This window comes from Aspergillus puulaauensis, chromosome 5, assembly GCF_016861865.1.
Source record: "Aspergillus puulaauensis MK2 DNA, chromosome 5, nearly complete sequence".
NCBI classification, from domain to species: Eukaryota; Fungi; Ascomycota; class Eurotiomycetes; order Eurotiales; family Aspergillaceae; genus Aspergillus; species Aspergillus puulaauensis.
The window spans coordinates 359,624-385,956 of NC_054861.1; the positions used below are offsets into that span (position 1 = coordinate 359,624).

At 52.0% G+C, this 26,333-nt stretch overlaps 14 protein-coding genes across 14 annotated transcripts; 4 read left to right on the forward strand and 10 right to left on the reverse strand.

The window, feature by feature from the left end:
- Positions 1-153: 153 nt before the first annotated feature.
- APUU_50159A (uncharacterized protein) lies at positions 154-1,028 on the reverse strand (the record flags this gene model as incomplete). The annotated part of the gene is made up of 3 exons (XM_041705125.1): positions 154-402; positions 459-723; positions 787-1,028. The coding sequence occupies 3 exons, from the start codon at positions 1,026-1,028 to the stop codon at positions 154-156; spliced, it is 756 nt and encodes a 251-aa protein (XP_041557642.1).
- Positions 1,029-1,672: 644 nt separating this feature from the next.
- On the reverse strand, positions 1,673-2,947 carry APUU_50160A (Zn(II)2Cys6 transcription factor; the record flags this gene model as incomplete). The annotated part of the gene is made up of 2 exons (XM_041705126.1): positions 1,673-2,767; positions 2,828-2,947. The coding sequence occupies 2 exons, from the start codon at positions 2,945-2,947 to the stop codon at positions 1,673-1,675; spliced, it is 1,215 nt and encodes a 404-aa protein (XP_041557643.1).
- A 948-nt stretch (positions 2,948-3,895) lies between these two features.
- APUU_50161S (HD domain-containing protein) lies at positions 3,896-4,755 on the forward strand (the record flags this gene model as incomplete). Its single annotated transcript, XM_041705127.1, has 2 exons — positions 3,896-3,941; positions 4,010-4,755. 2 exons carry the CDS (start codon positions 3,896-3,898, stop codon positions 4,753-4,755), a joined length of 792 nt encoding a protein of 263 aa, XP_041557644.1.
- A 244-nt stretch (positions 4,756-4,999) lies between these two features.
- APUU_50162S (MFS transporter) lies at positions 5,000-6,617 on the forward strand (the record flags this gene model as incomplete). The annotated part of the gene is made up of 5 exons (XM_041705128.1): positions 5,000-5,089; positions 5,140-5,160; positions 5,206-5,263; positions 5,317-5,376; positions 5,434-6,617. 5 exons carry the CDS (start codon positions 5,000-5,002, stop codon positions 6,615-6,617), a joined length of 1,413 nt encoding a protein of 470 aa, XP_041557645.1.
- A 93-nt stretch (positions 6,618-6,710) lies between these two features.
- APUU_50163A (GMC family oxidoreductase) lies at positions 6,711-8,358 on the reverse strand (the record flags this gene model as incomplete). Its single annotated transcript, XM_041705130.1, has 2 exons — positions 6,711-8,084; positions 8,140-8,358. 2 exons carry the CDS (start codon positions 8,356-8,358, stop codon positions 6,711-6,713), a joined length of 1,593 nt encoding a protein of 530 aa, XP_041557646.1.
- Positions 8,359-8,914: 556 nt separating this feature from the next.
- APUU_50164A (uncharacterized protein) lies at positions 8,915-10,957 on the reverse strand (the record flags this gene model as incomplete). Its single annotated transcript, XM_041705131.1, has 1 exon — positions 8,915-10,957. One exon carries the CDS (start codon positions 10,955-10,957, stop codon positions 8,915-8,917), a length of 2,043 nt encoding a protein of 680 aa, XP_041557647.1.
- Positions 10,958-11,892: 935 nt separating this feature from the next.
- APUU_50165A (uncharacterized protein) lies at positions 11,893-13,551 on the reverse strand (the record flags this gene model as incomplete). Its single annotated transcript, XM_041705132.1, has 2 exons — positions 11,893-12,906; positions 12,961-13,551. The coding sequence occupies 2 exons, from the start codon at positions 13,549-13,551 to the stop codon at positions 11,893-11,895; spliced, it is 1,605 nt and encodes a 534-aa protein (XP_041557648.1).
- A 1,607-nt stretch (positions 13,552-15,158) lies between these two features.
- APUU_50166A (uncharacterized protein) lies at positions 15,159-15,735 on the reverse strand (the record flags this gene model as incomplete). The annotated part of the gene is made up of 3 exons (XM_041705133.1): positions 15,159-15,332; positions 15,413-15,613; positions 15,679-15,735. The coding sequence occupies 3 exons, from the start codon at positions 15,733-15,735 to the stop codon at positions 15,159-15,161; spliced, it is 432 nt and encodes a 143-aa protein (XP_041557649.1).
- An 872-nt stretch (positions 15,736-16,607) lies between these two features.
- On the reverse strand, positions 16,608-17,588 carry APUU_50167A (alpha/beta hydrolase; the record flags this gene model as incomplete). The annotated part of the gene is made up of 1 exon (XM_041705134.1): positions 16,608-17,588. The coding sequence occupies one exon, from the start codon at positions 17,586-17,588 to the stop codon at positions 16,608-16,610; it is 981 nt and encodes a 326-aa protein (XP_041557650.1).
- A 367-nt stretch (positions 17,589-17,955) lies between these two features.
- APUU_50168A (uncharacterized protein) lies at positions 17,956-19,371 on the reverse strand (the record flags this gene model as incomplete). Its single annotated transcript, XM_041705135.1, has 6 exons — positions 17,956-18,150; positions 18,205-18,434; positions 18,579-18,737; positions 18,789-19,014; positions 19,063-19,293; positions 19,342-19,371. 6 exons carry the CDS (start codon positions 19,369-19,371, stop codon positions 17,956-17,958), a joined length of 1,071 nt encoding a protein of 356 aa, XP_041557651.1.
- Positions 19,372-19,518: 147 nt separating this feature from the next.
- Positions 19,519-19,875, reverse strand: APUU_50169A (uncharacterized protein; the record flags this gene model as incomplete). The annotated part of the gene is made up of 1 exon (XM_041705136.1): positions 19,519-19,875. The coding sequence occupies one exon, from the start codon at positions 19,873-19,875 to the stop codon at positions 19,519-19,521; it is 357 nt and encodes a 118-aa protein (XP_041557652.1).
- A 263-nt stretch (positions 19,876-20,138) lies between these two features.
- APUU_50170S (uncharacterized protein) lies at positions 20,139-20,603 on the forward strand (the record flags this gene model as incomplete). The annotated part of the gene is made up of 1 exon (XM_041705137.1): positions 20,139-20,603. One exon carries the CDS (start codon positions 20,139-20,141, stop codon positions 20,601-20,603), a length of 465 nt encoding a protein of 154 aa, XP_041557653.1.
- Positions 20,604-21,072: 469 nt separating this feature from the next.
- APUU_50171S (phosphoketolase family protein) lies at positions 21,073-23,505 on the forward strand (the record flags this gene model as incomplete). The annotated part of the gene is made up of 1 exon (XM_041705138.1): positions 21,073-23,505. One exon carries the CDS (start codon positions 21,073-21,075, stop codon positions 23,503-23,505), a length of 2,433 nt encoding a protein of 810 aa, XP_041557654.1.
- Positions 23,506-23,845: 340 nt separating this feature from the next.
- On the reverse strand, positions 23,846-25,937 carry APUU_50172A (uncharacterized protein; the record flags this gene model as incomplete). Its single annotated transcript, XM_041705139.1, has 2 exons — positions 23,846-24,731; positions 24,781-25,937. The coding sequence occupies 2 exons, from the start codon at positions 25,935-25,937 to the stop codon at positions 23,846-23,848; spliced, it is 2,043 nt and encodes a 680-aa protein (XP_041557655.1).
- Positions 25,938-26,333: the final 396 nt, after the last annotated feature.

A 26,333-nucleotide genomic window follows, 5' to 3' on the forward strand; every position in this document is an offset into this window, starting at 1 on the left:
AATTCCTAATCAGTAATTCTCCAATTCCTGGCGTTATCTTATCAGGTGTAATTTGGACAGTGGAGACTTGATTTATATCATCATTCTCATGTGAACAATCTATGCAGTGATATCCAGATATCGTGGCAGGATAATAAAAGAGAATAAAGTCAACTAAACCCAGCCACTCCGTCCAGAATCGCGTCCAGCAACTTCCTTGGACACAGAAACACTTCTCGTCCAAACCCCCACAACCACCAGCACAACCGTCGCAGCAACTCCAGGAAGAAATCCCAGCACCACACGAACCGCCAGATTCCCCGTCGTCGGATTCAGGTCCGCCCGCTGCGTACACTGCGCGACCAGCGAGTATACAAGCTGGATCTCTTCAACCAACAGGGCCACGAGAACACCATATAAAAGCTGCCATCATTAGCTTTGTCTTCCAGTTATTAAATCTTCAAGAACGGTATACATACAGCACTCCCCTCCCGCGCCGTCTCAACAGGATGACTCCGCTCCTTCAACGTCCACAGTGTCCATAAGACCAGTATCCCCCAGCCAATCTCCAACAAAGCCATTCCGACTTTAACATGGGTCAAATCCTTAGCCTCGGGGGTTTCGCTTGTCAGCCCGCCTGCCCCGGACCCAACGAGTGCGACTCCGGCGACGATCAGGATATGGAAGACGGCCATGAATGGGTATTCGATTCCTTTGTTTAGTGTGGCGTAGCGGTATGTTCTCCTATACGGACAAATTAGCAACTACATCTTCCAAGGCCAGTGAGGATGAGAAAGGGGCACATACGCCTCGTGCAAAATCCCATCAAGCGACAGCAGCATCGGGGATAACCCAATACTGGAGATAATCTGGGCAGCGGGGCCAGAGTTGCCGATGGCCATGCCGGCGCCAGTCAGTCGCAGGATACAGAATACAAGCAGGAAGCCCCATCCTAGGAATCCGCGGCGGCCATGGCTGTAGATCAGGTAGAGGACTGGGAGGCTGAGGACGGCGAAGATGGCCAGTTGGGCGGCGTCGAGTCCGCTCATTGTTTTGTGGTGGATGTGAGGGTTGATAGGAGTACGCTGGTTGGCGGCGGCTGTTTGTAGCAGAAGATGCTTGATTGCAGAGAAGATGTTGATTGAAGAGATGCTTGATTGAAGAGATGCTTTATCGAAGAGATGCTTGATCGAATGAATTAAGAACTGAAAAATCCTCGACCTTAAGTATATTTCTATCCAGGAACCTCAACTACCAGCTACGACTGATCGGCCGCTACTAAACGAAACCGAGAATCCCTGTAGCATTGCCGAATTAAAACGCTAGAATTGCTGTCGTCACTTGTTCTGATTTGTTTCTGGAATCCACAGTGGACCATCGCACAGCCCCGGTGAAGGCTTGTCAGGGCCTTCGGTCTCGTTTAGTAGTGTAGGCCCCCAAATAATCAATCCAGAGTGTCTGTCCGTGAAGATTTCGCCCCAAGCCACATCAAATGTGGATGATCCAAGGCTGTGCCCTGGGTTTCCTGCCGGTAGAGGATAATTTTACATCCACTTGGTGCATGCTGAGGCTATACTGGTGGCTATGTTGGATCATGGAAATATCGCAACTAGTCTTTCGTCAGTACACCGAGTGACCGAACATAGAACGGGCGTGAAAGTATCACGGATTACGGAGTACTGGTTGTAGGATATTAGGACGCTTGATCATTTCTACAAATCCAACACCGCTGGCTAACAACCTCAACCGGCCACTCCATCATCCCCCCCCACTCCTCCCCAAGCATATCGCGAATCGCAAAGACATCTCTATGCCCCGTATGTCCAATCCACCACCTATCACTCAGCGGCGCAGCCATAGCAAGAAGATGCGCTAGCATGACCAATGCGCGCGGTCGTTTGTCTTCGAGAAGACCAATGAATTCAGCCGGTGCAAGCAGGGGGGAGACCATGATATGTCGCGCGGTGATTTGTGAAGACTCGTTTGATTCCATAGCGAGGCGGGTGGCGGTTATATATGCGATTGTTTCTCTATAAATATTGATTTCTTTCTCCTCCTCACTGCCCGAGTCTGGTACGAGGTAGGAAAACAATTCCAAGTCCTCTGCGCTTAAATTCGAAACTGCATTCCGGACTGGCGGGAAACTCTCAATAATAGACCAGATTTTGGCAGAGCGGTTGTCTCGAATCGTATCGAGAGCGAAACGAAACACCGATTCGGATCCCCGGACCAGGTGCATCCATTCTAGCGGTGGTTCATAAGGCTGCAGTGGTCGATCTTGCAATGTGGCAAACACGTCAATTAGTAAAAGGACTGTTGTGAAACATGCTGCGTCGGCGATATCTCGGGTAATGCCCTGGACGGAGAGTCTGTGCTCGCGGAGCGCCTCTTCGAAGTATTCTCGGTGAATACCTAGTAAATGCGATTGGCCTGGCTCGGACTTGGCCATGTGGAGCGCGGAAATTGAGAATATGACATGCAGCAGTGGTCTGTAGGTGAATGCGAGTCGGGGGACGTCGACCGTCCAGCGTTCCTTGATATGGGGCACGTGGGTCCATGGTATTGTCGAGGTAGTCGCTACAGTAAAGTGATGGAGGAGTCGCAGCTCTAAATGCTCATCGTGGCTGGACCTGAAGGCAGGGGAATGCCCTCGTATGGGTTCGACAGGCTGGATGAAGACCACTTGGGCTGCAGGTGGTCCTGCCTGGGTGAAGCCTTCAGACCTGTCATAAACACACGCAACGTCATGTCGGTGACAGTCGCGACAGACGGGCCGGGCCTCGTCGCACTGCTCTGTCAGTCCAACTAACTTAGGGTTTGGACCGGGTATACTGTTACCTGTACATACCTTGACTCTGCGACTCCGACATCGCTGGCACCCAGTGCGGGACTTTTTATGCGCAAGACGCGGAGGCTTGCGTCTTTGCTGAGGCGATTGTTCTGTAGTCTGTGATGGCACTGCAGACATAATGCCACAGCTACCAAGCTGAGGTGCTTCACTGCCTTGGCGATACCCAGGCAGCTGCCGAGTCGCCGACTGTGGAAGCTCAGCTGTGGACCAGCAGCTTACTAAGTATTTGACCCCTTGCGCTTAACTGGCGTGTGATTGGCGTGTAAGTGGCTCCGCTGTCGGAGCCAGACCGATTGATCAGCCAGCCACGATGCGCAGGCCAGTCACCACCACAATCCGCTGGCGATTCTGTATCCTTCGCGTCCCGCCGGCATCACCTAGCCCTATCGGGAAGCTATTTACCACCAACCTAGACAGAATATTCTACATTTCGTCGATTCCTTCCCGATAGGATATGCCCTGCCGTCTTCTGTTCAGATCCCTCGTTTAGTTACCTGACTGGACTGGAGATTGAGTTATCTATGGAATTTACCTCCATCTTCCTTCAATGAGGTCCTAGCTGCTTACTTACTACATAGTGACGTGCTCTTGCTGTTTGCACGACATCTGCGCCAAGATACTACATGCACGTACACATTCTAATAATTGGAGCCATCCCGGATCATGACGCGACACAGCATATTCCGGTCGTCCTTGCATGCCAGCTGGCCCCTTTCTCGACTCAACATCTCGACTCAACATCACGCAAGCAACTCTCGTCACTCGGACTCGCCAGTAATACTCCGTAGTCAGTCACAGCTCTCGATCAGCGGAATTGGGCAATCGACGATCTAGATCGACATGATCAGCAGCAGATGGGCAGACCAGGGCCATGGCATCGGCGGTGCTGGTCCAGCTGAATGGTTATAGACCGCGATCGTCGGCAAACCGAATCATGTCACATTCTCCTCCCTCGTGGCTGCATTGAGGCCAAGGAACACGTATCTTCCTTTTCTCATCCTCTCTTCGCATTCTTTTCTCTTTTCTCTTCCATCTTCGACATTCTCACCTTGAAGCCCAAACACAATGGGCTCCATCACTCCCGATACCCCAGAGTGGGATCCACGAACTGGTACCTTCCCTTACTCACCTTAATCAATTCCATATCAACCTCCCAACTAACCATTTGATCTCGTACAGTCCTCTCCTCCCTCCCCAACCCAACCCCCGAAAACACCCACACCCCAATCCCCTTCTTCCACCTCCTCTCGCGCCTCAAAACCACCAAACGCGAAGGCTGGCAACAAGCCGGCCTCTCGCACCACGGCGAGTCCATCGCAGACCACATGTACCGCATGTCCATCATGACCATGTTCTGCCCGCCCGCCTTATCGACCCGAATCTCCATCCCGCGCTGTATCGAGATGGCGCTCGTGCATGACATGGCGGAGTGTCTCGTCGGCGATATTACACCGCTGAACACGGACATCACCAAAACAGAAAAGGCGAGGAGGGAGGAGGCGACCATGCAGTATATCACGGGGCCATTACTGGGTAGTATACCCGGGGGAGGAGGGCCGCGGGGCGCAGCGAGGATGATGGGGCTGTTCCGGGAATATGAAGATAATGAGACGCTGGAGGCGCGGTTCGTGCACGATGTGGATAAGCTGGAGATGGTGCTGCAGACGATTGAGTATGAGCGGGATTTGGGGGAGGATTTGGATGAGTTTTATCATGTCCTGGGGAGGATTACGCTGCCGGAGATGAGAGAGTGGGCGGAGGTTTTGATACAGGAGAGGAGGGATATTGCTGCAGAGAGAAGTAACGGAGTACAGGTCAACGGGCATGCACCTAATGGGGTTAATGGGGTGAATGGGGTGAATGGTATTAAAGGAGTCAGAGTCAACGGCGTGCATAAGGAAAACGGCGTCAATGGTGCAGTATGAATGTTGTTATTTAATATTAGAGTCTGAATTATAATCTTCTGTTATTACGGCCAACCAAATAAATACAGATCCCATATAGATTATACTCTCCTCTCTCAACCAAACAGTGATCTGCATTGGAACTGGATTGCTGACGTGGAGACCCACCAACAACGCTCAAAAACCAGCTATGACTTCATATTCGATAAATTGAATTTCTGCGTTCGTTCCTGGCAAGTTGACAACCTCAGCCAACACTCCAGCAATGTATACCAATGCTGGATCTCGTCCACCCGCCCAGTGGCGGTCCTCGGAGGCATTCATCACGTTTGTAGTCTCTTTTGCCATTTTTACTGTAATCCCCCTTCGGAAACCCGCAGGTAATTATAGCTAACCAAGGCACAGGACCTTTTGCTTTATGGACTGGTAGGTATCCAATCAAGATAATACCGGCTTGAGCTAACCTGGTAGCTCGTCCCGGTAATGCCAACTGCTCTCCACGAGCGGGTTGGTCTTCCTAAAGGCGAGGGTAAGGACCCTTACTACCGAAGCCCGTTCTGGATATTAACCAAGACTTCGCAGAACAACGATGGACATCAATCCTGCTCGCCCTCTGCGGCGCCGGCCAGCTCGCATGCGCCCGTAAGCTTAACCAACCCAACCAACCCAATCCACTTCCCAAACCAACTAACCAAACAGCCATCGCCGGTTACCTGGCGGATCTAATCTCCTCCCGAAAATGGCCCTTAATCACCGGCCTCCTCTTCCTAGCCGGATCCTGCTTCCTGCTCTGCATCGGGACGACCCTCAGTCTCTGGATCGCGGGCCGACTGCTGCAAGGCGCCTCAGCCGCAGTGGTCTGGGCGGTTGGATGTGCACTGCTCGTTGACTCGGTTGATCGGAAGAGACTGGGGCAGGCGCTGGGGTATCTTGGTATGGCGATGATGATGGGTCCGCTGCTGGGTCCGTTGCTTGGGGGCTTGATTTATGCGTCTGGGGGGTATTATGCGGTGTTTGGGTTGGCGTTTGGGCTTGTTGTTGTTGATATTGCGTTGCGGTTGGTTATGATTGAGCGGAACGACCAACAAACCGGTGATGCTTCGAATGCTGAGTCTAGGACCGGGGACAGTAGTGAAGGAGGCAACGGTGGTGTCTCTACATCCGAGAACTCTCCCCTGTTAGCGCAACAAACACAGCATGACCCTGACCGACCACCAGCCCTCTTCGTCCTCCTCAGCTCCGAACGCATGTGGGTAACAATCTGGGGCTACTTCGTCGGCGCACTCATAATGTGTTCCTTCAACAGCATCCTCCCGCTGTTCGTGCGAGACACCTTCAACTGGGCCCAAACAGGGCAAGGACTGATCTTCCTCCCGCTGTCGCTCCCCAATTTCCTCGGCCCGTTTTACGGGTGGGTGAATGATCGATTCCCGCAGTCTAGACGCTACGTTGCAGCCGCGTCTATGCTGGGCGTGTCCATACCGGCTGTTCTGCTTCGGTTCATAACAGCCGATACAACAGGCCAGAAGGTTCTGCTCTGTGTCCTCCTTGCGCTTCTAGGACTGAGCCTTGCGGCATCGGACCCGCCGCTTCTCTCTGAAGCTGCATTCGCCGCGTCGGAGCAGGAAGAGAGGCGGCCTGGTATATTCGGGGGTTCGGAGCCAACTGCGTTGATGTATGGGATCCTGAGTGCTACGTTCTCTGCTGGTGCGATCGCGGGATCGTTTCTTGCTGGGCTTATCAAGGAGGCTTACGGATGGAGTACGGTGACTTGGGTGATAGGATTGGTTGCTGGCGTTTCGGTTTTCCCGATGTTGTTGTGCGTTGGAGGTTTGTGGTTGCCGTGGGTTAAACGTCAGCGACCTACGGTTCTGGAGGAATAAGGAGAGGTCTTTATGATGTATGTAGTATTCCATGGCGTAGTAAACTACAATACAAAGGATTATAGACTTAGGAATGATATGTATTGTCGAACATCATCTACAGCAACCCTTGATCAGGTCGGCCGCGCGCTCAGCAACGCCATAAACTGTCGCCATTGGATTCGCATGTGGAATAAGCGGGAAGACACTCGCATCGACAATCCGGAGGTTTGTTGTTCCGTATACCTTGAGGTCCTGGTCGACGACACCTCCACACTCTTTCGGAAGCATGGCGGCCGTGCCACAAGCGTGGTGTGCCGTGCTGGCCATGGATTCGCGTAGTGTGGTCTTGAGCTTCGCCAATTCGGCGGGTTCCCGAGGAGATTGTATGAGCGGTTCAAAGGCTGGGGAAGATAGCAGCCTTCGTAGATCCCGCACATGCCGCGCTAGGAATTCGATGTCTAGATCGCTGCTGAGTAGGCGTGGATCAATTCTCGTTGGAGCGTCGGGGTCTGCAGATGAGATGTGAACACTGCCTCGGGAGAAAGGAAAGGTGAGCATCACCACCACGATGGCGAGGTTTTGCATCATGCCGATAAGGCTATATGCGGAAGCCTCCTTGGGCGATTGGAGCAGTGTTTTGATGATGTCCTCATGGCCATTCCATTCCTGCTTCTGATTGAGCACCTCAGCTATATCGTCCGAATCCAGTTGTCTAAATGCCAGTGCCTGTATTCCTGGTTTCACATTCGCAAGGTCAGGATTGTCCTTTAACGGCACTGGTATTATCCCCATTGTGTGATTTTGGAAGCTCTCGCCTACACCTGGACTATGCAAGACCACTGGGATCCCCAGTGATCGCAGTCTTTCCTTGTCACCCACACCGGACAATTCGAGGAGTTTCGGGGTATGAAAGGCGCCAGCTGCGAGGATAACTTCTTTCAATGCCCCAACTATCACAGTTGATCCCTTCCAGTCGACCTCAACTCCAGATGCAGTGATAGCTCCACTTTCAGAGAACAATATTCTCCTTACAGTAGCTTCAGTAGCGATGGTCACGTTTGGACGAGCGCCCGCGACAGCGCCATACGTGTTATCGGCACTGCTACGCATCCCGGTGACAGGGTCGATCGTGGCTATAAAGGGCCTCACGCCAATCGTCTGCTGCTCGCCTTCAAAATCTGTGGCTTGCTCGTAGCCTTCTTCCGCATGGGCATCAATCCAGGCCTGCGCGAGGGTATTATTCACACCGTCCACCAACGTCGGCTCCATAGTTTTGATTACCCCTTCAGCTGCCTTCCCCGGGAATGTGCACGACTTTTGCAGATACGGCTTGAAGACCTCCCAAGTCCAATCCGGATTCCCAAGTTTCGCCCAGGCGTCCATTCCCGCCGGCGATGGCGGTGTCAGTACTAATCCGTTGATCGTAGAGGATCCGCCGAGCACTCTCCCGGCCGGATGGTCCAGCGTCCGATTGTTCAGACCTTCCTATGCATTGTCACACTTAGGAGCAGTCCAGATAGAGGTAATTTGTCATTCACACCTGTGGAATAGTCCGGGGTTTCCAGTCCAGATCCGATCCACTAAGTGCTCGCCAAACAAGCGGGTCGCGGACTTCCGGGTTGGTCGTTTGATCAGGGCCACTTTCAACCACCACGATGCTAGCGGTTGGGTCTTCTGACAGTCGGGATGCAAGCACCAGGCCGGAGGTGCCTCCACCTACTATCACGTAGTCGGCAGATGGTGGGAGAGCGGGTGCCATGACGTAAATACCGAGCCGTTAATTCGAGAGTAGTAATGAGAGCAGGGGTACTAGTGGGCAGGCAAGGCGGGGAAGATTGAGTATTATATGGCAGTGGCGCTCGGCGACATCCCTTGCTTTATAGACGTGACTGCCCCTTCGGGAAAGTAAAATCGGCGGTCTCCCTGCAGTGTTAACTGCACTCCTACAGGTACAACCGTGTCAACTTCAAATCCCGTTCTTTTCTCGTTAAACTGGGGACGTGTTCTTAATGCGCGATCGGCCGAGCGTCAGATCTCGTCAGCGCCAGCAGCATCGGCAGTATTCAGGCAATAGCGCGTCAGTATGGACGTAAGTTTACGTCAGCTGCGCATGATGAAGCTGTTTTGGGAACAATTAGCCCGCCTGGGAGAGCTTGGCACGCAAATCCTGTGGGTATCTTCGATGTCGCAAAGATCAGTACTGTCATGAGTTCGTGCTCACCAGCAACAATTTGCAACTGTGCGATCCTGCTGTAACGTGCCACAATATCCATATCGATGGCTTAGAAATCCTCTGCGCATCATCCTCAGCTGCCTCAGGAATGCGGATGGGTAGTCTGATTCGGGAATCCAAGATTACCATCAGCTTGGCTTCCAATATTTCCTGGCAGGGCTATTTCGTTGTAATACTGTCTGAATTCGCACAGGACCGACGAAAAGTAATCCTCCGGCGCATCCGGAATGCCCGTTGACAGGACCTGTGTATAGTATTCCCTAAAGTCAGCGAGGGCCTCTGGCTGCTGCCATGACCACACCACGTTTGCGTCCTCCGCGACAGTGGCGTCTGTGATGCTCGTATCCGGGTTTGGAATATTCCACGGGGAGCATAGACCAGCGGAGAACAACCGAAACAAGTCAAGGCTTTCACACCTGCCCAGCTGAGACGGAGACTGCGGATCCGCCGGGTCAGCTACCGTCTCAATGCCCATTCCCCTCTTAAACATGCCGAGCCACTCTGCATTATCAGCTGGCGTTTGATTCCAAGGGTCGTCATCGCCAAACAGGATATGGCGGCCCGCTGTATGGATCATGCTGTCGGTAACCGTCTCATTGGAGTTCTGGGCGTTTCGAACAAAGTTGGCGAGCTGCAGGGTGAAGTATTCAAATGATGACGGGTTTGATGAAGCCGGAAGCCGCGGGTCGATGAACATATTGTCTGCAGTGTTGAGGTGAACCTCGGATTGACGAGACGCGCTCCATGGATCCAACGTCATCGATTCCTCTCCGATCAGGTACGGGGGCATGGAATTTTCCGTAGCCAAAGCTACAGACGGGTCGAGGCCCCTGGACCCCCTCCAGTCCTTCATTCGCGCACCGTCCCGAAAGTGCTGTGCAATGTGTTCATTCCGTTCTTTCCATGAGACAAATTTCTCGCCGCACAGCCCGCACCGTGAGTTGATTCGGTCAACCTGTGACTTCCAACTATTCATCGAAGGTAAGAATTGATTAATTCCATGCACAAGGCGCAAATGCTGAACGAGGTGGTCTTTGCGGTAGAATGTCCGCAGGACTTCCGGCTTCTCTCGACACCTACTATAACTGTGGCTCTCGACGTGGCTCTCCGAGGGATTAGGGTGATCACAAAACACACACCGGGACGTACCGTCAGTCCCTGTATAAAGTGCACTATTCGGGGAGCAAGTATAGCTTTCCAGTGACAGATGCAGTGTCTTTTCGTGGCGTGTCCAGTCGTACTTTGTACGGAATGTGTCCGTGCAAAACGTGCATTGGTAAGGCCGTCGTTCTGGTACTTCTTTTTCCGCTCCTTGTGGGAACACAGCCGTGCGTTTTCTGCGTCGTCGGCGGCGGGCTACTGATTCGGCTGAGTAGAACCGGGTGAAAGACCCATTGGAACTATGGGATCCTCGACTGCATGCAGACGATGCGGATTTGTTTGAGATACCGGATCCAGAAGCATTGGACGACGCACTTGATCGAGCATCGCTGGGTGTTGACTGCTGGGATAAACTGCCGTCTTGGTAGGACGTGTGGCTGCTATCAAAAACAGCACCCATGATTGCATCGAATGAAGCAGCCTCGGCCTCTGGAGGCGAGTTTCTCCATCGCTCCAACGGGCTCATGAACGATGATGGTCCATCATAGGGACGGCTGATATCGATGGGTCCCCGGGAAGGCACGGGGGTTGGGGCCCGGTGAGTACCTCTGTCCTTCCGTCGGCGTCGAGAATTAGCAAACCAGGTAGTTACCTGGCCGACTGTTAGGCCAGTCTCAGCAGCCAGCGAAGCTTTCTCGTCCTTGGACGGATACGGATTGTGGTGGTGTTCATCGAACCAGCATTTCAATACATTAACAGCGGCCACTTTGGTTCCAAAGCGGCGTGACTCGCGTCCTACATTGGGATTTTGTGAGGCAGATGGCCCGTCCGCAGGAGAGGCTGAATGGTCGTGGTCTAGGATAACCCCGGCGTCGCCGTCTAGACCAATGTTCGTGTGATCGGCGACAGGGGGATTCCCCGGCGTCTGGTCCGTCCCCACTAGCATTCCGATCAAGTCATCGTGGGACAGTGAGTCGGCAAGAGGCAGCTCTTCTGGAATATCCGTGAAAGAGCCGAATTGCATACCTTGGTAAGAAGTTGGGGAGCCGGATCGAAGTGTGGGACAGTTGGAGTCAGGAAGATGAAAGCGAAAGTGAACGTCGAAAGTTGGAGTCCAAAATGGAGTCACGTGGTGTTGTCACGCCCTTGTCATTTCCTCTTCGGGAGTCGGGACACCCGGTATCGGCTCCAGCATCCATGTGATACTCCAGCTGTATAGAGTATGCTCTCTGGTAACAACTCTTGGAATATGGTTGGGCTCGATTCACTAATTGACGATGGCGATATATATTTGCATGGTTGATGCCAAATTGCTCGCGAAGGACACTAAACATGATTATATATAAAGGGTGCTGATCTTATGAATTTAAATACCTGATTAAGATTAAGATACGAAGTGCATGACAAAGGTTCATTCCAATCCAAGATTAACGGCGTATAATATTGTTATATATGTAGATATGAAGGCTTGATTTTCTGGAATTAACGTAACTTGCCCTATTTAGTGGTTCTGCAGAGCCATGATCTGCGGCTGTGGATTGTAAGTAGCTGGTTGATAGGGCTAGAAGCTGATTGAGAAATGCCAGCCTTGTCGAAGTCTTCCCTTAAGTTGACACAGACGGAGCTTGACTACCATTACTTTAATTGAATTTAATTTATAAAAAAGCAAGTCAATACTACAGACTCAAAGAGGCTTATAATCTATCAGTAAATGTTTCTAAATTCTAATTGTTTTACTCTAGGGATCTATACAGTTCTATCTAGCGGTGTATTATCTAACCTTAGAGCCTAACCTCTACCGTAACTGATCAGCCAGCTACTCCTGATATTGTTGCATTCCAGACAATACCATTTACCACCACCCACAATCAGTCAACGCAAGAATTCCAACTCCGCCGGGCACCTAAGTAGTCATTAGTGGTCATAACAAGCTGCCTCAGTCTGGGGTATGCCGTGCTATCAAGGCTTAATAGATGAGGAAATCTGTTTCTCCCGTTTCTCCAGGAGGAGTTTCCCCGACGGCTTGTTCTCGCTGAATCCAGCAGCACGGGTGAATATCCGCTGACCCCGGAGCCAAGTCTCGCGAACAACACCCCTCAGTTTCTGGCCTTGATAAGGCGAGACCTTGTTCCGGAACAGCATGGTAGATGGCTCGACAACCCACTCGGCCTTGTCGTCGAAGACGCAGATATCCGCGTCCATTCCGACGGCCAGGTCACCCTTCTGCTTCTCCAAACCAACCTGGGCCGCGGTATTCATACAGCAGAGTCGGACGATATCCTGGAGGGCACGGTTCGCACTCTCGCCCTCAGGCGCAGAGGACAGGTCATCCCTGCGGCTGAATTCGGTCCACAAGATCGGGAGTCCCATACCGACGGACGAGACACCTCCCCAGGCCGTGAGGAAGCTGCCGTTGTGGGAATCGGATGAAGCATATGTATAAGGAGGGATGTGCTGCGGGAGGAGCTTCAGCTCCGGCGTACAGGGCGAATGGTCCGAGACGACGGTCTGGATCACGCCGTCGTCGGGGTATCGCGCTAGCTCGGCCCACAGGGCATCCTGGTTCTCTTGGGAGCGGATGGGCGGGCTGCATTTGTACCGGGTGTCGCCGGCGCGGATCTGTTCGGCAGCTAAGGAGAGATAATGGAAGCAGGTCTCTGCAGTAATTGGCACGCCTTGTGCGCGCGCTTTGCGTAACATCGGAATGGCCTCCATGGCGGAAAGGTGGACGATATGCAGGGCGAGCTGGGGCGCTAGGTGGGCCAGGGACAAGACTTCTGCAATGGCGCCGGTCTCGTAGGTCGACGGGCGGGATGCCAGGTAAGTCCAGTACTGGTCCACGGGTCCGGTTGGTGGAGGGGGTTCGTCGTGGGGTTCCTTTTCCGCGTGGAACATGAGCGTCGTGGGTTCGTCGGCCAATTCAGCCATGGCCTTTTTGATGTCGCTCGCATTGACAGCGGGGAATTCATCAACCTAGAGGGAGGTAAGCGCTGCAGTACCATAGAGTACACCTGGATTGGTATTTACCCCACTATCAATTAGGAATCCTTTAAAGCCACGCACACCTTCATGGACAAGGGCTTTGAGTTCATGAGAATTGCCGGGAATCACACCACCAAAAAAGCCAGCGTCCACCCAGCACTTGCCCTGGGCTGCTGCAACTTTTTCTTTCAGATTCGCAACTGTCGTGGTAGGTGGGATGGCGTTTAGGGGCATATCCACAACAGTAGTGACCCCACCAAAAGCGGCGGCTTGGGTACCGGTATAGAAACCCTCCCATTCTGTACGGCCCGGTTGATTAAGGTGCACATGAGTATCGATCAACCCCGGGAGGAGGACATAAGGGGAATAGTCGGTATATGAGATCCCCTCGGGAAAGTCAGTAGCCGGGAGGACGGTTTCAAAAACGGCGGTGATCTTTCCAGTCACACGGGAAATTACAACCGTAGCAGGGGTCAACTGGCCGGAGACGACAGCACGCGAGGAAGCCAATACGGTGAATGAGTCGGAGGAGTAGGAGGAGTTTGTCGCCGAGGTCAATGGCTGGTCAGATATGATTGATATCCAACAGAAGAAAGTCAGAATGTATAAGGATAACCGCCCATTGAATAGATTCATATCTTCTGCTGTTGACAGATCAGAACTAGGACTTAAAAGTGCTTGAAACAGCTCTATCTAGGTCGACTTTAGGTACTTAATGAGAGCTATTTAAGCAAAGTGCCAAGCCGAATATTGTAAATTAATCTTTGAAAAAAAGATATACTCGTTAAACCTTCTAGAAACAGTACCTGATCGCTATAGCCGCAGTATCCCTATTAGGGAGGGATCGTCTAGTTCCAAAGTCTCGATGTTTTCTAGGGATGGCGGTAATCTGTCCGAACTGGTTCCTCTGCTACAGCTATATAAATATCACTCCCTCTTCGCATATCTCTGATTCTCTCTCTCTCTGGGCAAACTCCTATATAACAAGCTACTAAATGCCCATTTCTATAAGTCATAACATGAGATGCCAAGAATTTTAACTATTGCCGTCTCCATCGCTAATCGACTTGGCTTGACATCGCCTAATTAGGCGAACGAATAATATATTAGTACAAGCTGCACGGGTTATCCTCTAGTACTAGGCACATAGAAAGCTCCATTTCGGTTGAGTATCTCGGCTAAGAGACCAAAGAAATCATAGTCTCAGCCTACTGACCGCTCACCAGGCCAGTATGGTTATTTTTTGTGTATTCGGCAGCCAGCTCCTGCCAAGTAATTCTTAACGGTGTGAGACCCATTCTAAATACTCTACCGTACCTTGTCCTAACACACAACTAACGAAGGCAGACGCATTCTTCTGCGCCATCTTCTTTTTCATTGCTCGTTTGTGTCCATTTACAGATAACGTGCGCATATTGATAGTTTCGGATGTATCAGCTGAACGGGCAACGATATTATGAATGGACAGCATAAGGTTTCTGGGCATTAAAAGCAGTTGGATTAAATAAATGGGAGTAGTGAAGCGACGGTCTACTACATAGAAACCCCATATACAGCAACAAGCTGTCCAATAGAGACTACAGCACCACCAGGCTGTTCGACGGTGTTTTCCGCGGCGACCTGCGGCGGGGTGGCAATCTGGAGCTTTGTCTCCAGATTCTGCACTGCATTAGTATATCAGCTTTCATTTAACCAGCGCGTGGAAATGAACTCCTGGATCCACGACTCGCCAACTCTCGCCAACTAGAAAGCAGCAGGAAAGGCCAGTCGACTAGAATCAGAAAGCACGATCTTGACGAGGTGTAGCAGATACTGACGACGACAGAGCAGACAGTGGGCAAAACCCGCACAGAACAGAGACGATGTATGGGAGCCCATTGAGACGCAGCTTAACACCATGGCCGTATGATACATCCAGGACGACCCTGGTCCCGCAGGCAGTGTTAGACAGATACAAATTGCACAGCTTCACCCAGACAGACCAAGAATAATTCAGAAAGTGTCAAAGTGTCAAATTGTGTACGTGCTAACTAAAACTAACTACTTAAGCGATCGAGGAAACGACCCTCCAGCCGGAAAAACCTCTCGCAGCAGTGCCTATCCTAGGTATTAAAATCCTCCATAGATATCTCATTGTCCATCTCCATGCAGGTACCATAAAAAAAAGAAAGGAAAGGAAAGGAAAGAAAAAGGCCAACTCCAGTAAAATAAGAGTAAAGCGAGACGAAGTAAGAAGCAAGCACCTATTTCTTGTCCTTGCACTTGTCCTCCTGCTGCAGGATGATATTCCAGTTGTCAGGCTGGTAGAGGACACCGCCAGCAGTGTCGACGCCGTTGACAACCGCGGAGCATTCGCGGCGAAGAACCTTGACAGCATCGACAATGTTCTGCATCATGAGCTGGTGACCGAGGCCGCCCTAAGGAAGAAGAGTGGTTAGATCCAGACGCAATGTGGAATGAAAGATTGGTATTAAAGGGAAGAGAAGGATGGACGCACAGTGTTGCACCAGCGGACCTGGGCTTCCTTGAGGCAGGCCAGCTCCCTGCACTCGCCGGGTTTGGTGTACAGCCATTTGCCGTCGGACTTGTGGGGGAGGTGGCTAAGCTTGCCCAGGGCGACCTTGTCCATGAGTTCGATTACGTAGTCCACGCCTTCGACGGGGGCGTTGAGGCCCTTTCCCCAGCAGTCGACGGTGTGCTGGACAGATAGGAAGTGTTAGCATGGATTGGATCTGTTGGTAGGCTGGGGGAGGGAGGACGTACACCGGAGGCCACGGCAGCGAACAGAGCCGCGGGGAGGGTGAAGAGAGAGAAACGCATTTTGACGTGCTGCAGACGTAAAGGATCGAAATGATGGAAGTCAAAGAAGGGAGGACCGACTAGCAGGAGCTGATGGTGAGAGAGTGCAAGTGTGGAAGAGAGAACGACAGATGGTAGGAAAGTGATACAGGAACAAAGCTGTTGGGAGGGAACGGGGTATAAATAATAAACAGAGTCTCGCCTATCACTAGTCAGGAACAGATTCGAAAAGATCAAGCTCGCCAAAGACAGTGACTGTGTTAAGAAATCCGCGCAGTCAAGGAAGTCGATATTGGCTGGATGCTATTGTGATTGTCTGCATGGCCAATGAGCGGGAGGGAGCTGAAACAAAGCAGATACTACACCGGCTAAAGATGCCTTGTTAAAGAAAGACAACTGGAAAGAGAAGCTTGATAAGACCTTTGACGAAATATGAACGCAACAGCTCAGCTCATGCACCACAACACAGCTTTCCGGTGAGTGTTCTGGTGGGTGTATCAGGAAGAGATGGTAGGGGCTCTGATATCAGCATCAATTCATGGTGGTTACATACTGTCTGTGATTGATATGCCTGCAAAGACTGGACTATGACATTTTTTAATATGCACCACTCATTGTTCGCCATTTCTGCCCCATCCACCCCAGACTCGATCTGACCAGGTCCCCAGAATATCAGAGTGCTCAATTTGATGCATTCTGTGGTGAATACTGCTATCCACTTCCAGGTGAACTCGAGGTCCAACATTTCTGACAACCCGGTGAGCACTCTTCAACCCGCAATCAACACCCAAGGGAACTCCCTAGAAGCTTGCTGGAATGAATACACAGATAGGATTATCTACAGAGACGGCACAACTTCCCATGACAGCAAATCTATTGTAAGTCTAGCTCTATCAAGTCCTCTCTGACCTCTCCACCAACCTCTTCACCCATTCAAGCCGCGCCTGGAACGCCTTCCTGCTAACCTCAACCTCGGGCGCAAAAGTATCAAAAGCATGCCACGCCCCCAACCAGACATGAAACTCCGTCGCAACCCCATCACTCCACAACCGATTCGCAAAATCCACGTCCTGGTCGCGAAACACATCCGCCTCGCCCACATCCAGATACGTAGGCGGGAGGCCCGACAAATCCGGCGCAGACGCCGGAATCGTATAAATACTCTCGCCCTCCCGGTCCTGTCCCAGCGCAAAGTCCAGAGCGTGCGCCGTATCCTCCTTCGTCCAGGGCTGCACGTCGCCGAATTGCTGCAGCGACGGCGAGGACGTCTCGTCTGAGATCCAGGGGTAGAAGAGGAGTTGGCCGAGGATGGAGGGGCCGTTGCGGTCGCGCGCGAGTAGGGATACACCGGCTGTGAGATTCCCGCCTGCGGAGCCGCCGCAGGTAATTAGTTTCTTGGGGTTGAAGCCGAGTTCGGCGGACTGCGATGCGACCCATTGCAGGGTGGCGTAGGAGTCTTCTACGGGTGCGGGCTGTGGGTGTTCTGGGGTGAGACGGTATTCGGCGCCGATGACGATGGCGCCGAGGGTCTCGATGATGGGGAAAAGGGTGTTGAGCCCGTGGAAGCGATCGGAGGTGCAGAAGCCGCCGCCGTGGAAGTGCACGATGCCGATGGTCTCTGCGGGGGGCTTGTTGGCGTGTTCGGGGTTCTTGGAGCGCAGGATCGAGGCGCGGAGAGGGCCGGCGGGGCCCGGGATGTCGACTTCGGTGTGGCTGATGGAGTCTTCTTTGCCTTTGCTGATGGCCTCCCAGCTTAGGCGAGCGGCATTTCGGCGGGCATCGAGCTTCTCTTGCGGGATGAGGCCGCTGTCTTTGGAGAAGCGGTCCTGGGCGGGCTGCAGGTCGGGGTCGAGGGGCGGGCGGGGGAGCGACATCTTGATGAAATACGGAGTACGGAGTAACTGGAGTAAAAGAGTTCCTGATTCCTGAAGGCTGAGGGGCTGAGGGGCAGAGGGGCAGCTTAAATAAGGAACTCTGGTGACCCACTGGTGCCTCATGCAATGATGTGATATGATCAGCAACCCTAACATCCCCGCACGTGGAGAGCATCGCCCGAAAGATGGAAGGGTAAGTAGGCTTAGTTTGCATTCCAGTGATTCTTGAAATAGTATTGTGCTTGTAGATGCATGTAATTATATTACTCAAAACCATTGAAGTTAGAGTATTAACCTAGTACGCTGCTGCAATCAAGACCCAAACGGAGTCAAATACCACAGCTGCCTTTGCACTTCCAGTTCAGCTTCATACTCGCGGACCAAACGCCCGCCAGAAGATGTCGCCCATAACACCACCGCCCATCGTACCATACATGGCCTTGGCAAACTCCCAGTATTCCGGCCGAAAGCCCGCCGACTCCCAGTCCACAATAGCACTGAGTCGCCCGCGCTCCACAAGGAGATTAGTCGGATGGAAGTCGGAGTGCGTAAAGTAAAAGTGCTAGTGGTCACGGGGAGAGAGATTCTTCAGCTCAACGAGCCTTGAGAAGGGGACCCTTAGGTGACTTGATAGGTGGTCATTGAATTCGGTCTCTGTCTTGAACGGGCCGCCAGTGTCCCCTGGGATGCGATGATCCGTAATTGCGCCTCCAAGTGAATTACATATCAGGTATGGTGAGAAATTCGGGAGTTTGCGTAGCTGTTCAACACAGTCTTTGATATCATTTGCGAAACCATCACGCTCTGCGTAGGACATCAAATGACAGACCTCCTGGATGGGTACGCCTGATAGGCGTGTCATCAGAATGTTAATTATTCCATCGGATTCCCAGGTGTCGATCGGCCGTGGGGCCGGGATGCTCGTTTGGCTTTCAATAAGCCTCAGAACGTTCGGCTCGTTTTCCGGCCCTGGTGCACTGCTTCATGTACAGCCGAACGGCAAACGCTGCGCCCAGACACTAGCTTCAAGAGGATAGAGCTTGCGTCCAATTCTGTTTAGAAGCATGTAGGTGGACACCCTCAGCCACTTTGGTAACCTAAGCCAAAGCCAGCAGAGTCCGGAGCGGACTCTTTGCGGTAGGGAAAGTCCTCGAAACATATCAGTAAGCAAGCAGAGATGAATCATCTCGCGGCTCTCACCTATTGACTTTCGAGGCCATCCCCTGGCAACCTTGACTTCGATATAGAAGAGATGCAATGCTGTGGCAAATCGAAAATGCACGTTGATCAAAAAGTTACTTGGAAGGAAGAGGTGTTTCGGGTCAGGTGTGGATAGCTGAAAGTAATGCATTATATTTTGGAACCGAGTGCCATCTCCTAGATATAAGCCGGAAATCTCGTCCGGGTAGAGACGGCGTAGCCCATACTGTGTTGTTAATTAGTCGCACCAAAGATACGGGGGTTAAACACATACTCCGCAATTGTCAAGATACTCCTCATCTATAGGTGGTGGATTTTCGCCCAGTTCGGTCCGCGTTCGAATATCGAGGTATCCTGCGCGAAATGCTTTATGTATACTGGGCGGAAGAGACAGAATATTCTGGAGCAGTGTTGGAGTATCATCTGGCTCGGCCTCAAGGAGCCTTCTGAGTCGAGCAACATAATCCACAGATAGGAACGCCTCCAATAGTGGCATTAAACAGTTCTGCAAATGTCAAATTTGACCAGCCAGCATGATTCTAGTGCAGCTCACCTGATCGCCAGAGACGAGACTCCGAATCATGGATGGGGGAATGATATATGCAGGTTGTATCTTCGACCCTGGAACATGACTCGGTATTCGTCTCAGCGTATAGTCCTGTCCATCCCGCTGAATAGCCAAGTCTTGCACATGGCAGGGAATAGCATCAACCGTCGTTACTGAAATGCATTAGTTGTCCTCGACGACAGATGCATCTTCATGGATGGTAACTAGAGATACAAGATTCCTCCAATCCTGTTTCAGTTCGCGAAGTGCTTGCTCCACCTGGCTGTTGGATTCTTTGACTCTGGATAAAAGATAGCCAGCTGCCTTGTCTGGATGCACTGCGCCCTCGACAAAATGCTTCAGCAGCAGGTGCTCGGTTGGTGCGAGACTGGCGCTGAAAATGGTTTCCAATGCTGACTGCATGCTTTCCTTTTCAACTAACTTGTAACGGAAGTATTTGGCCAGCAGTAGTTCTCGTCGAGAAGCGTGGTGCCCGTCGACGGACTCGAAGCCTGATGTTGTGCGAGGAACAAAGGGCATCAATCATAATACATTATGCAACCTATCTTAGCGCAGGGATTTATAGGATGCTACCTCCCAAGCTGCATGGTTAGCGTATATCTGGTGAATGCGCTGCTGTCCTTGCCCGTGTGCCCCGCGCTCATAAAATAGAGGATTGGAGCACTAGCACAACCCTCCTAGATAATTGCTGAAGTCCGATTGCAGATATTTGGATCAAAGGGTTGTACCAACCCATCCACTTATTGCCACATCTCCTAACAAGGACACAGCAACAGGAGACCATGCCAAACCCCATCACCTTCGACCCAAACAGCCTGTACATCCTGCTCTCAGATCTCGGATCGGAGCGACAATTCCACTGGGAATTCTATCTCGCAAGAACCGAAACCGACGGGCAGCAGTACCACCTCGTCAACAACGCCGACACCGGCCATAAATGGAAATATCTCTCTCGGTGTTCAACAGGGACCCCGAAGGCCCTGATGCTACTAGTGGCAATGAAGATCGCTGCCATGGACCCGGCATTGCATGGGCCTCTGGGTGTTAGACTCGAGGCTGTTTCGACGGCACCTCCGGTTACTTGTCGCGTGTGGCTGAAGAGGGCTTTGAGTGATTTGGATGAGGAGGGGTTTATCCAGCTCACCGGGAGCGTGGCGGATATTGAGTTGGAGCTGGAGACGGCGGCTGTTGAGAATCGGGCGAGGAATATTCGAAGTGTTGGTGTTAGTGGTTTTAGCCTTGCTTGATATATTCCGTTATATTTCAGATTACGGGGGATTGTGGGAGTATATATGTGACAATAAAAGAATATTGGTGGTACCGGAATATACAATTGGAAGGAAAGAAAAGTGTACTCGAACTACTAAGTCTATAAGTGGGCAACTTAAACCCAATTCTCATACAGCTGCTGTTAATTGCGAGCTGAGATCGCTGCCTTACAGCGATACCTCGTTGGTAAGGCATTCATCCGAAAGAGGGATAGCCCCACGGAAGCCGCGGATGGAACGAGAACAGAACCAGACCAGAACCAACAACAACGCGCCTGCTTGCTCTCGGTTCAGGCGTCATGACCTTCCAGGGCCGAGATCCTGCTAGTCCATCAAAATGAAAGTCATGCGTCACAGACTCGCTGCCGGGTTTATACCCTCATACATGCCTTCAACTGCCAACTGCAGGCAGCCACACCACTCCTGTCGGTAACACACAATATTAACAATGTCGAACAAAGCGGACTCGGAGAGCATCTCTGCGTATGGAGCTGCGCGTTCTACAATCCCCGGGAAGCCGCTCTCCGCCGAAGATGTCCGCAAGACCGACGCCTATTTCCGGGCGAGCTTGTACCTCTGCCTGGGCATGCTCTATCTGCGCGAGAATCCCCTTCTCAAGGAGCCTTTACGACGCGAACACCTTAAATCTCGACTGCTAGGCCACTGGGGATCTGATGCCGGCCAGTCTTTTACTTGGATCCACATGAACCGCCTGATCAAGAAGTATGACCTTGATGTACTCTTCGTCTCTGGACCTGGACATGGCGCTCCTGGAATCATCTCCCAGTCGTATCTTGAAGGCGTCTACTCGGAAGTCTACCCCGACAAGGCTGAGGATGAGCGAGGCATGCAGAGGTTCTTCAAACAGTTCTCTTTCCCTGGTGGCATTGGCAGCCATGCTACGCCCGAGACGCCGGGCAGTTTACACGAGGGTGGCGAGCTGGGATATTCCATCTCTCACGCCTTTGGAACTGTCTTTGACCATCCCAACTTAATCACGCTTACGATGGTTGGCGATGGCGAGGCGGAGACTGGACCTCTCGCTACGAGCTGGCACAGCAACAAGTTCTTGAATCCGATTACCGATGGTGCTGTTCTGCCTGTTCTTCATCTGAACGGGTACAAGATCAACAATCCTACTGTACTTGCTCGAATCCCTCACCCGGAATTAGAAGCACTGTTCCGCGGATATGGATGGTCACCGTACTTTGTCGAGGGCAGCGACCTTCCAAGCATGCACCAGGCAATGGCCGCTACCCTCGAGCATTGCGTGTTGGAGATAAAGAAGATCCAAAAAGAAGCCCGCGACTCGAAAAAGGCTTCCCGAGGTCACTGGCCTATGATTATCCTGCGCTCTCCGAAAGGCTGGACTGCGCCCCGCGAAGTCGACGGAAAACTCCTTGAAGGCTTCTGGCGCGCTCACCAGATCCCAATCACCGACGTCTTGACCAACCAGTCACACTTGAAATTCTTGGAATCCTGGATGAAGAGCTACGGGCCTGAGCGATTGTTCAAAGATGGAAAATTGATTCCTGAGTTGAAGGAACTCGCCCCCAAAGGCAACTTCCGAATGAGCGCCAACCCTGTCTCTAACGGTGGTCTCCTACGCAGACCACTCGATATGCCCGACTTCCGCGACTACGCTCTCAAAGACCTTGAGCCTGGAGTGTCAGTCCGTCCCAGCATGGCCAACATGGCCAAGTTCCTCCGGGACGTCGTCGGCAACAATATGACCTCGTTCCGCGTCTTTGGCCCAGACGAGACCGAGTCCAACAAACTCTCCGAGATCTACAAAGCAGGCAAGAAAGTCTGGTTGGGAGAATACTTCGACGAGGATAACGACGGAGGAAACCTCACCACAACCGGCCGCGTCATGGAAATGCTCAGCGAGCACACCTGCGAAGGCTGGCTAGAAGGCTACGTCCTGTCCGGCCGCCACGGGCTCCTCAACAGCTACGAGCCATTCATCCACATCATCGACTCGATGGTCAACCAACACTGCAAATGGATCGAGAAATGCCTCGAAGTCGAATGGCGCGCCAAGGTCGCCTCGCTCAACATCCTGCTCACCTCCACCGTCTGGCGCCAGGACCACAACGGCTTCACCCACCAAGACCCAGGCTTCCTCGACGTCGTCGCCAACAAATCCCCCGAAGTCGTCCGCATCTACCTCCCACCCGACGGAAACACCCTCCTCTCCGTAACAGACCACTGCCTCCGCAGCGCCAACTACGTCAACGTCATCGTCGCCGACAAGCAAGAGCACATCCAATTCCTGAACAAGGACGACGCAATCTCGCACTGCACCAAAGGGCTCGGAATCTGGGACTGGGCCAGCAACGACCAAGGCAGCGAGCCGGACGTCGTCATGGCCGCCTGCGGCGACGTTCCCACCCACGAAGCCCTCGCCGCAACAGACCTGCTGCGACGCCACGTCCCCGGTCTGAAAATCCGCTTCGTCAACGTCGTCGACCTCTTCAAGCTCATTTCCACAGTAAACCACCCGCACGGCATGCCGGATCGCCAGTGGAAAGCCGTCTTCACCACGGACAAGCCTATCATCTTCAGTTTCCACTCGTACCCGTGGCTCGTGCACAGGCTTACATATAAACGGCCCGGCCAGCGTAACCTGCATGTGCGCGGGTATAAAGAAAAGGGAAACATCGACACGCCGTTTGAGCTGGCGGTGCGCAATCAGACGGATCGGTATAGTCTTGCGATTGATGCGATTGACCGGATTGAGTCGTTGGGGAATAGGGCGGCGGGGGCGAGGGAGAGGTTTTTGAATCTGCAGATGCTGGCGAGGAATGAGGCGTATGATAATGGGGTTGATCCGGATTATATTCGCAATTGGACGTGGAATTATCCGAGGGTGTCGTAGGATGTAGAAAGGTGATTGTGGTGGATATGTTTAGCTGAGTTGCGTCCTGGTAATGAATATCGTGCCATTTCACCAATAATAGGCCCCAAATTAGCAGACGGGGTTTCTCGTTTCTATTGCATTATACACCCTATATCAGACGCAGCAACCTGGGATCGAATTCAGGACCAGTGTTCTCTGGGTGATGTGTCTACGTGGTTCTGCACTATGTACTTCCTGAATTAATGTGTTACTTCCATCATTGAAGTATAACGGGATTCATGAACCTTTGCGCCTTGCTACTGCACTATTCCCATAATACCAAACAGCCCTCGAAATCTTGACAGATAAACGCAACAAGTTACAGAATCACGCACCAACCAAACAAACCCTTGTTCCTTTGTTCTTTGGCCTCCTTTTCCTTCCTCTCTATCTCTGATTTCTTCCTCTCTATCTCTGATTCCATTTTCTTTTCTTGCTCCAGTAAATCTCTTGTCTCTCTGATCTTAGTCCGGAGTTCCGCTTGGGATTTGTCTAGTCTGTCGGACACCTCTCGAAGATCGTTGACTTGGCGATGAAGTAGACTTAGCTGTTTTTCGTGGTTCGCTGACCGGGCTACCTGTAGTTTGAGACTGGGCTGTGAGGGCTCTTGACCGGGTCGGGATATAGCTAGGTACTCAGAGTCTTCACTTTCTAGTGCGATGGTGGTTGCTTGGTTGTTGTCTCGCTCGGCTTGTATCTCCATGCTGTCCGGACCATCTCCCCTGGCCAGGACATCCGAGCTTTGAGTGACAGTGTTCGCAGTGGGCACATCAATATTGGCTCTGCCATCCAAAGAACGTTGCCCTTTGGAATAGTCGCCCTCGGAGCTTTGGTGCCCAAGCTCAGATTCCACATTTGTTAATAACTCAGCCTCAACCCTCGCGGCGTTGATTTCGCCCTCAGCCTCTATAAGTGACCCCAATGACTCATCCGTCTTTTTGGCCATCAATCCCAAGAGGAAAAGTGAACCTAAGAGAAATCCCATGTAACTGTCGAATGCCGTGATAAAACGGGTAATTGGGCCACCAAGGAGGGCATAAAACGCGTTACCAAGGGTTGCCATCTCTTCGTCCATGTCTTCCATCTCGGACCTGTGAGTCTTACAGTGCTTCTCGCTCCTCTCTACCTCGCCTTTTGACCTATCAAGAGCCGACCTGACTCCTTCATGGGTCTTCTCAAAGGCGGCAATTGCCTCTTCGACAGAACTGGGAATGACTTTTGTCAGATATGCTTTACAGTATGGTGATGACTTACTGAAAGCTGGGGCCCTGGGACACACGGTCAGGCAAAGTAAGTGTTCCATCTGCAGCTCTCCATTCCTCCAGGACAGCCTTTGTACACGCCGCGGCGACCACAGCTGCATAGCCTTGCCAGTCCTTGGATTTGTGACAGTCCGCGTAGTCTGCCACACTTTTGATTACAACGGTAGGCACATAATTCCATGTACCAGCACTCTCCATCTCAAACGCAATCACTCCCAGCTGTTCGGCTATGCTGTCCCGGTGCCGCGCACTCTTCATCACTTGGTTGCTGCACGCTATTGGACCAAAATAAACACGGGGCGTTCGGGCCTTCTCGATATCTGCCATGGCCATATCGTCTTCACTGGCAGAAGACCTGTGAGCTGATTGTATACGGCTGCGCCTTCTCTGCGCCTCCGTGTCACAACCCAAAGATTGGCAGGAGCTGTGCAACGCTGCTTCACAAACGTCATCATTTTCTTCCACACAGCTCTGGCAAACCTCGCAGGGATGCCGTCGATGTTTATGGCGATAGTCAGGGGGATATAGAATATCTCTGTCGGGCCCTGGGCAGACTGAGCCTCGGAAATCTGCTCGGCCACAGATCGCAGCAGTGTATTCACCCGTTTTATCTTGGATTCTTCGCTGCGCATTATCACCGGATAGTTTCTTCGCAAACGAACCGATCTCGCGACTCAATCCCCCGAGGGTATCCGTTCGTAAAAACCGATTGGGGTACTGCTTTCCATGGTCGAACTGAACCACCGAGGAGCTGATAATCACGTCGCCGAGGAAGATATCTCCGCCACCAGAGGTTCTCGGGACACCACCACAAACACCAACAATCAAGGCCATCTTGATCCCTCCAAAGCTGGACCTGAGGCTGGCGGCAGCCCCAGCGGCGTTCGCTATCCCATCGTCCGGCATGTACACAATTACCACATTCTGGTTGGCCAATTTCCCCGTCGTGTAAGTGTTTGTGTCCCCATAGGCTTTTCCATACGAGAAGCCGTCGGTTTCGTACTCCTCATCGAGTAGTGCTTCGATTGCGTTTCCCTCGACAGTCAAGGCACATGTGATGGCGATTTCGAACCCGGCGCGTCCTGCTGGGCGGCAAGGGCGGTTGGTAGGATGGTCGCCCCTAGAATCAGAATTAGTTGAAACCTGCATATTGGGGTATTGTCCAGAGCTTCTAAAGCATCTGGACACAGTTTCATATGAAATGAGGAAAGATGAATCGTTCGGAGTAAGCAGTTGTTGGGCGTGCGGCAGTGTCAACGTGCGGGGTGCAAACAATGGCATCTTGCTGAGTAAGGGAACAGCCTTGCGAAGTAGACACTGTTCGGCGGCTGTGTATTTGCCAGAAAGGCTTAGTGTATTGCAAATGGTGACTTGGGGATGAGGCTACTACTTTGAATATAAACTCCATCTTTACGCATGCTTTGGCGTGAGAAGGTGGAGTAGTGCATGTGGATGGAGTAGGCAGATCAACTGTGTGAAAAGACTGTAGTGAATATGTTCAGTTAAGCTGCGTTTTGGCTGTTTTAAAGTATGCTAAAGAGATCA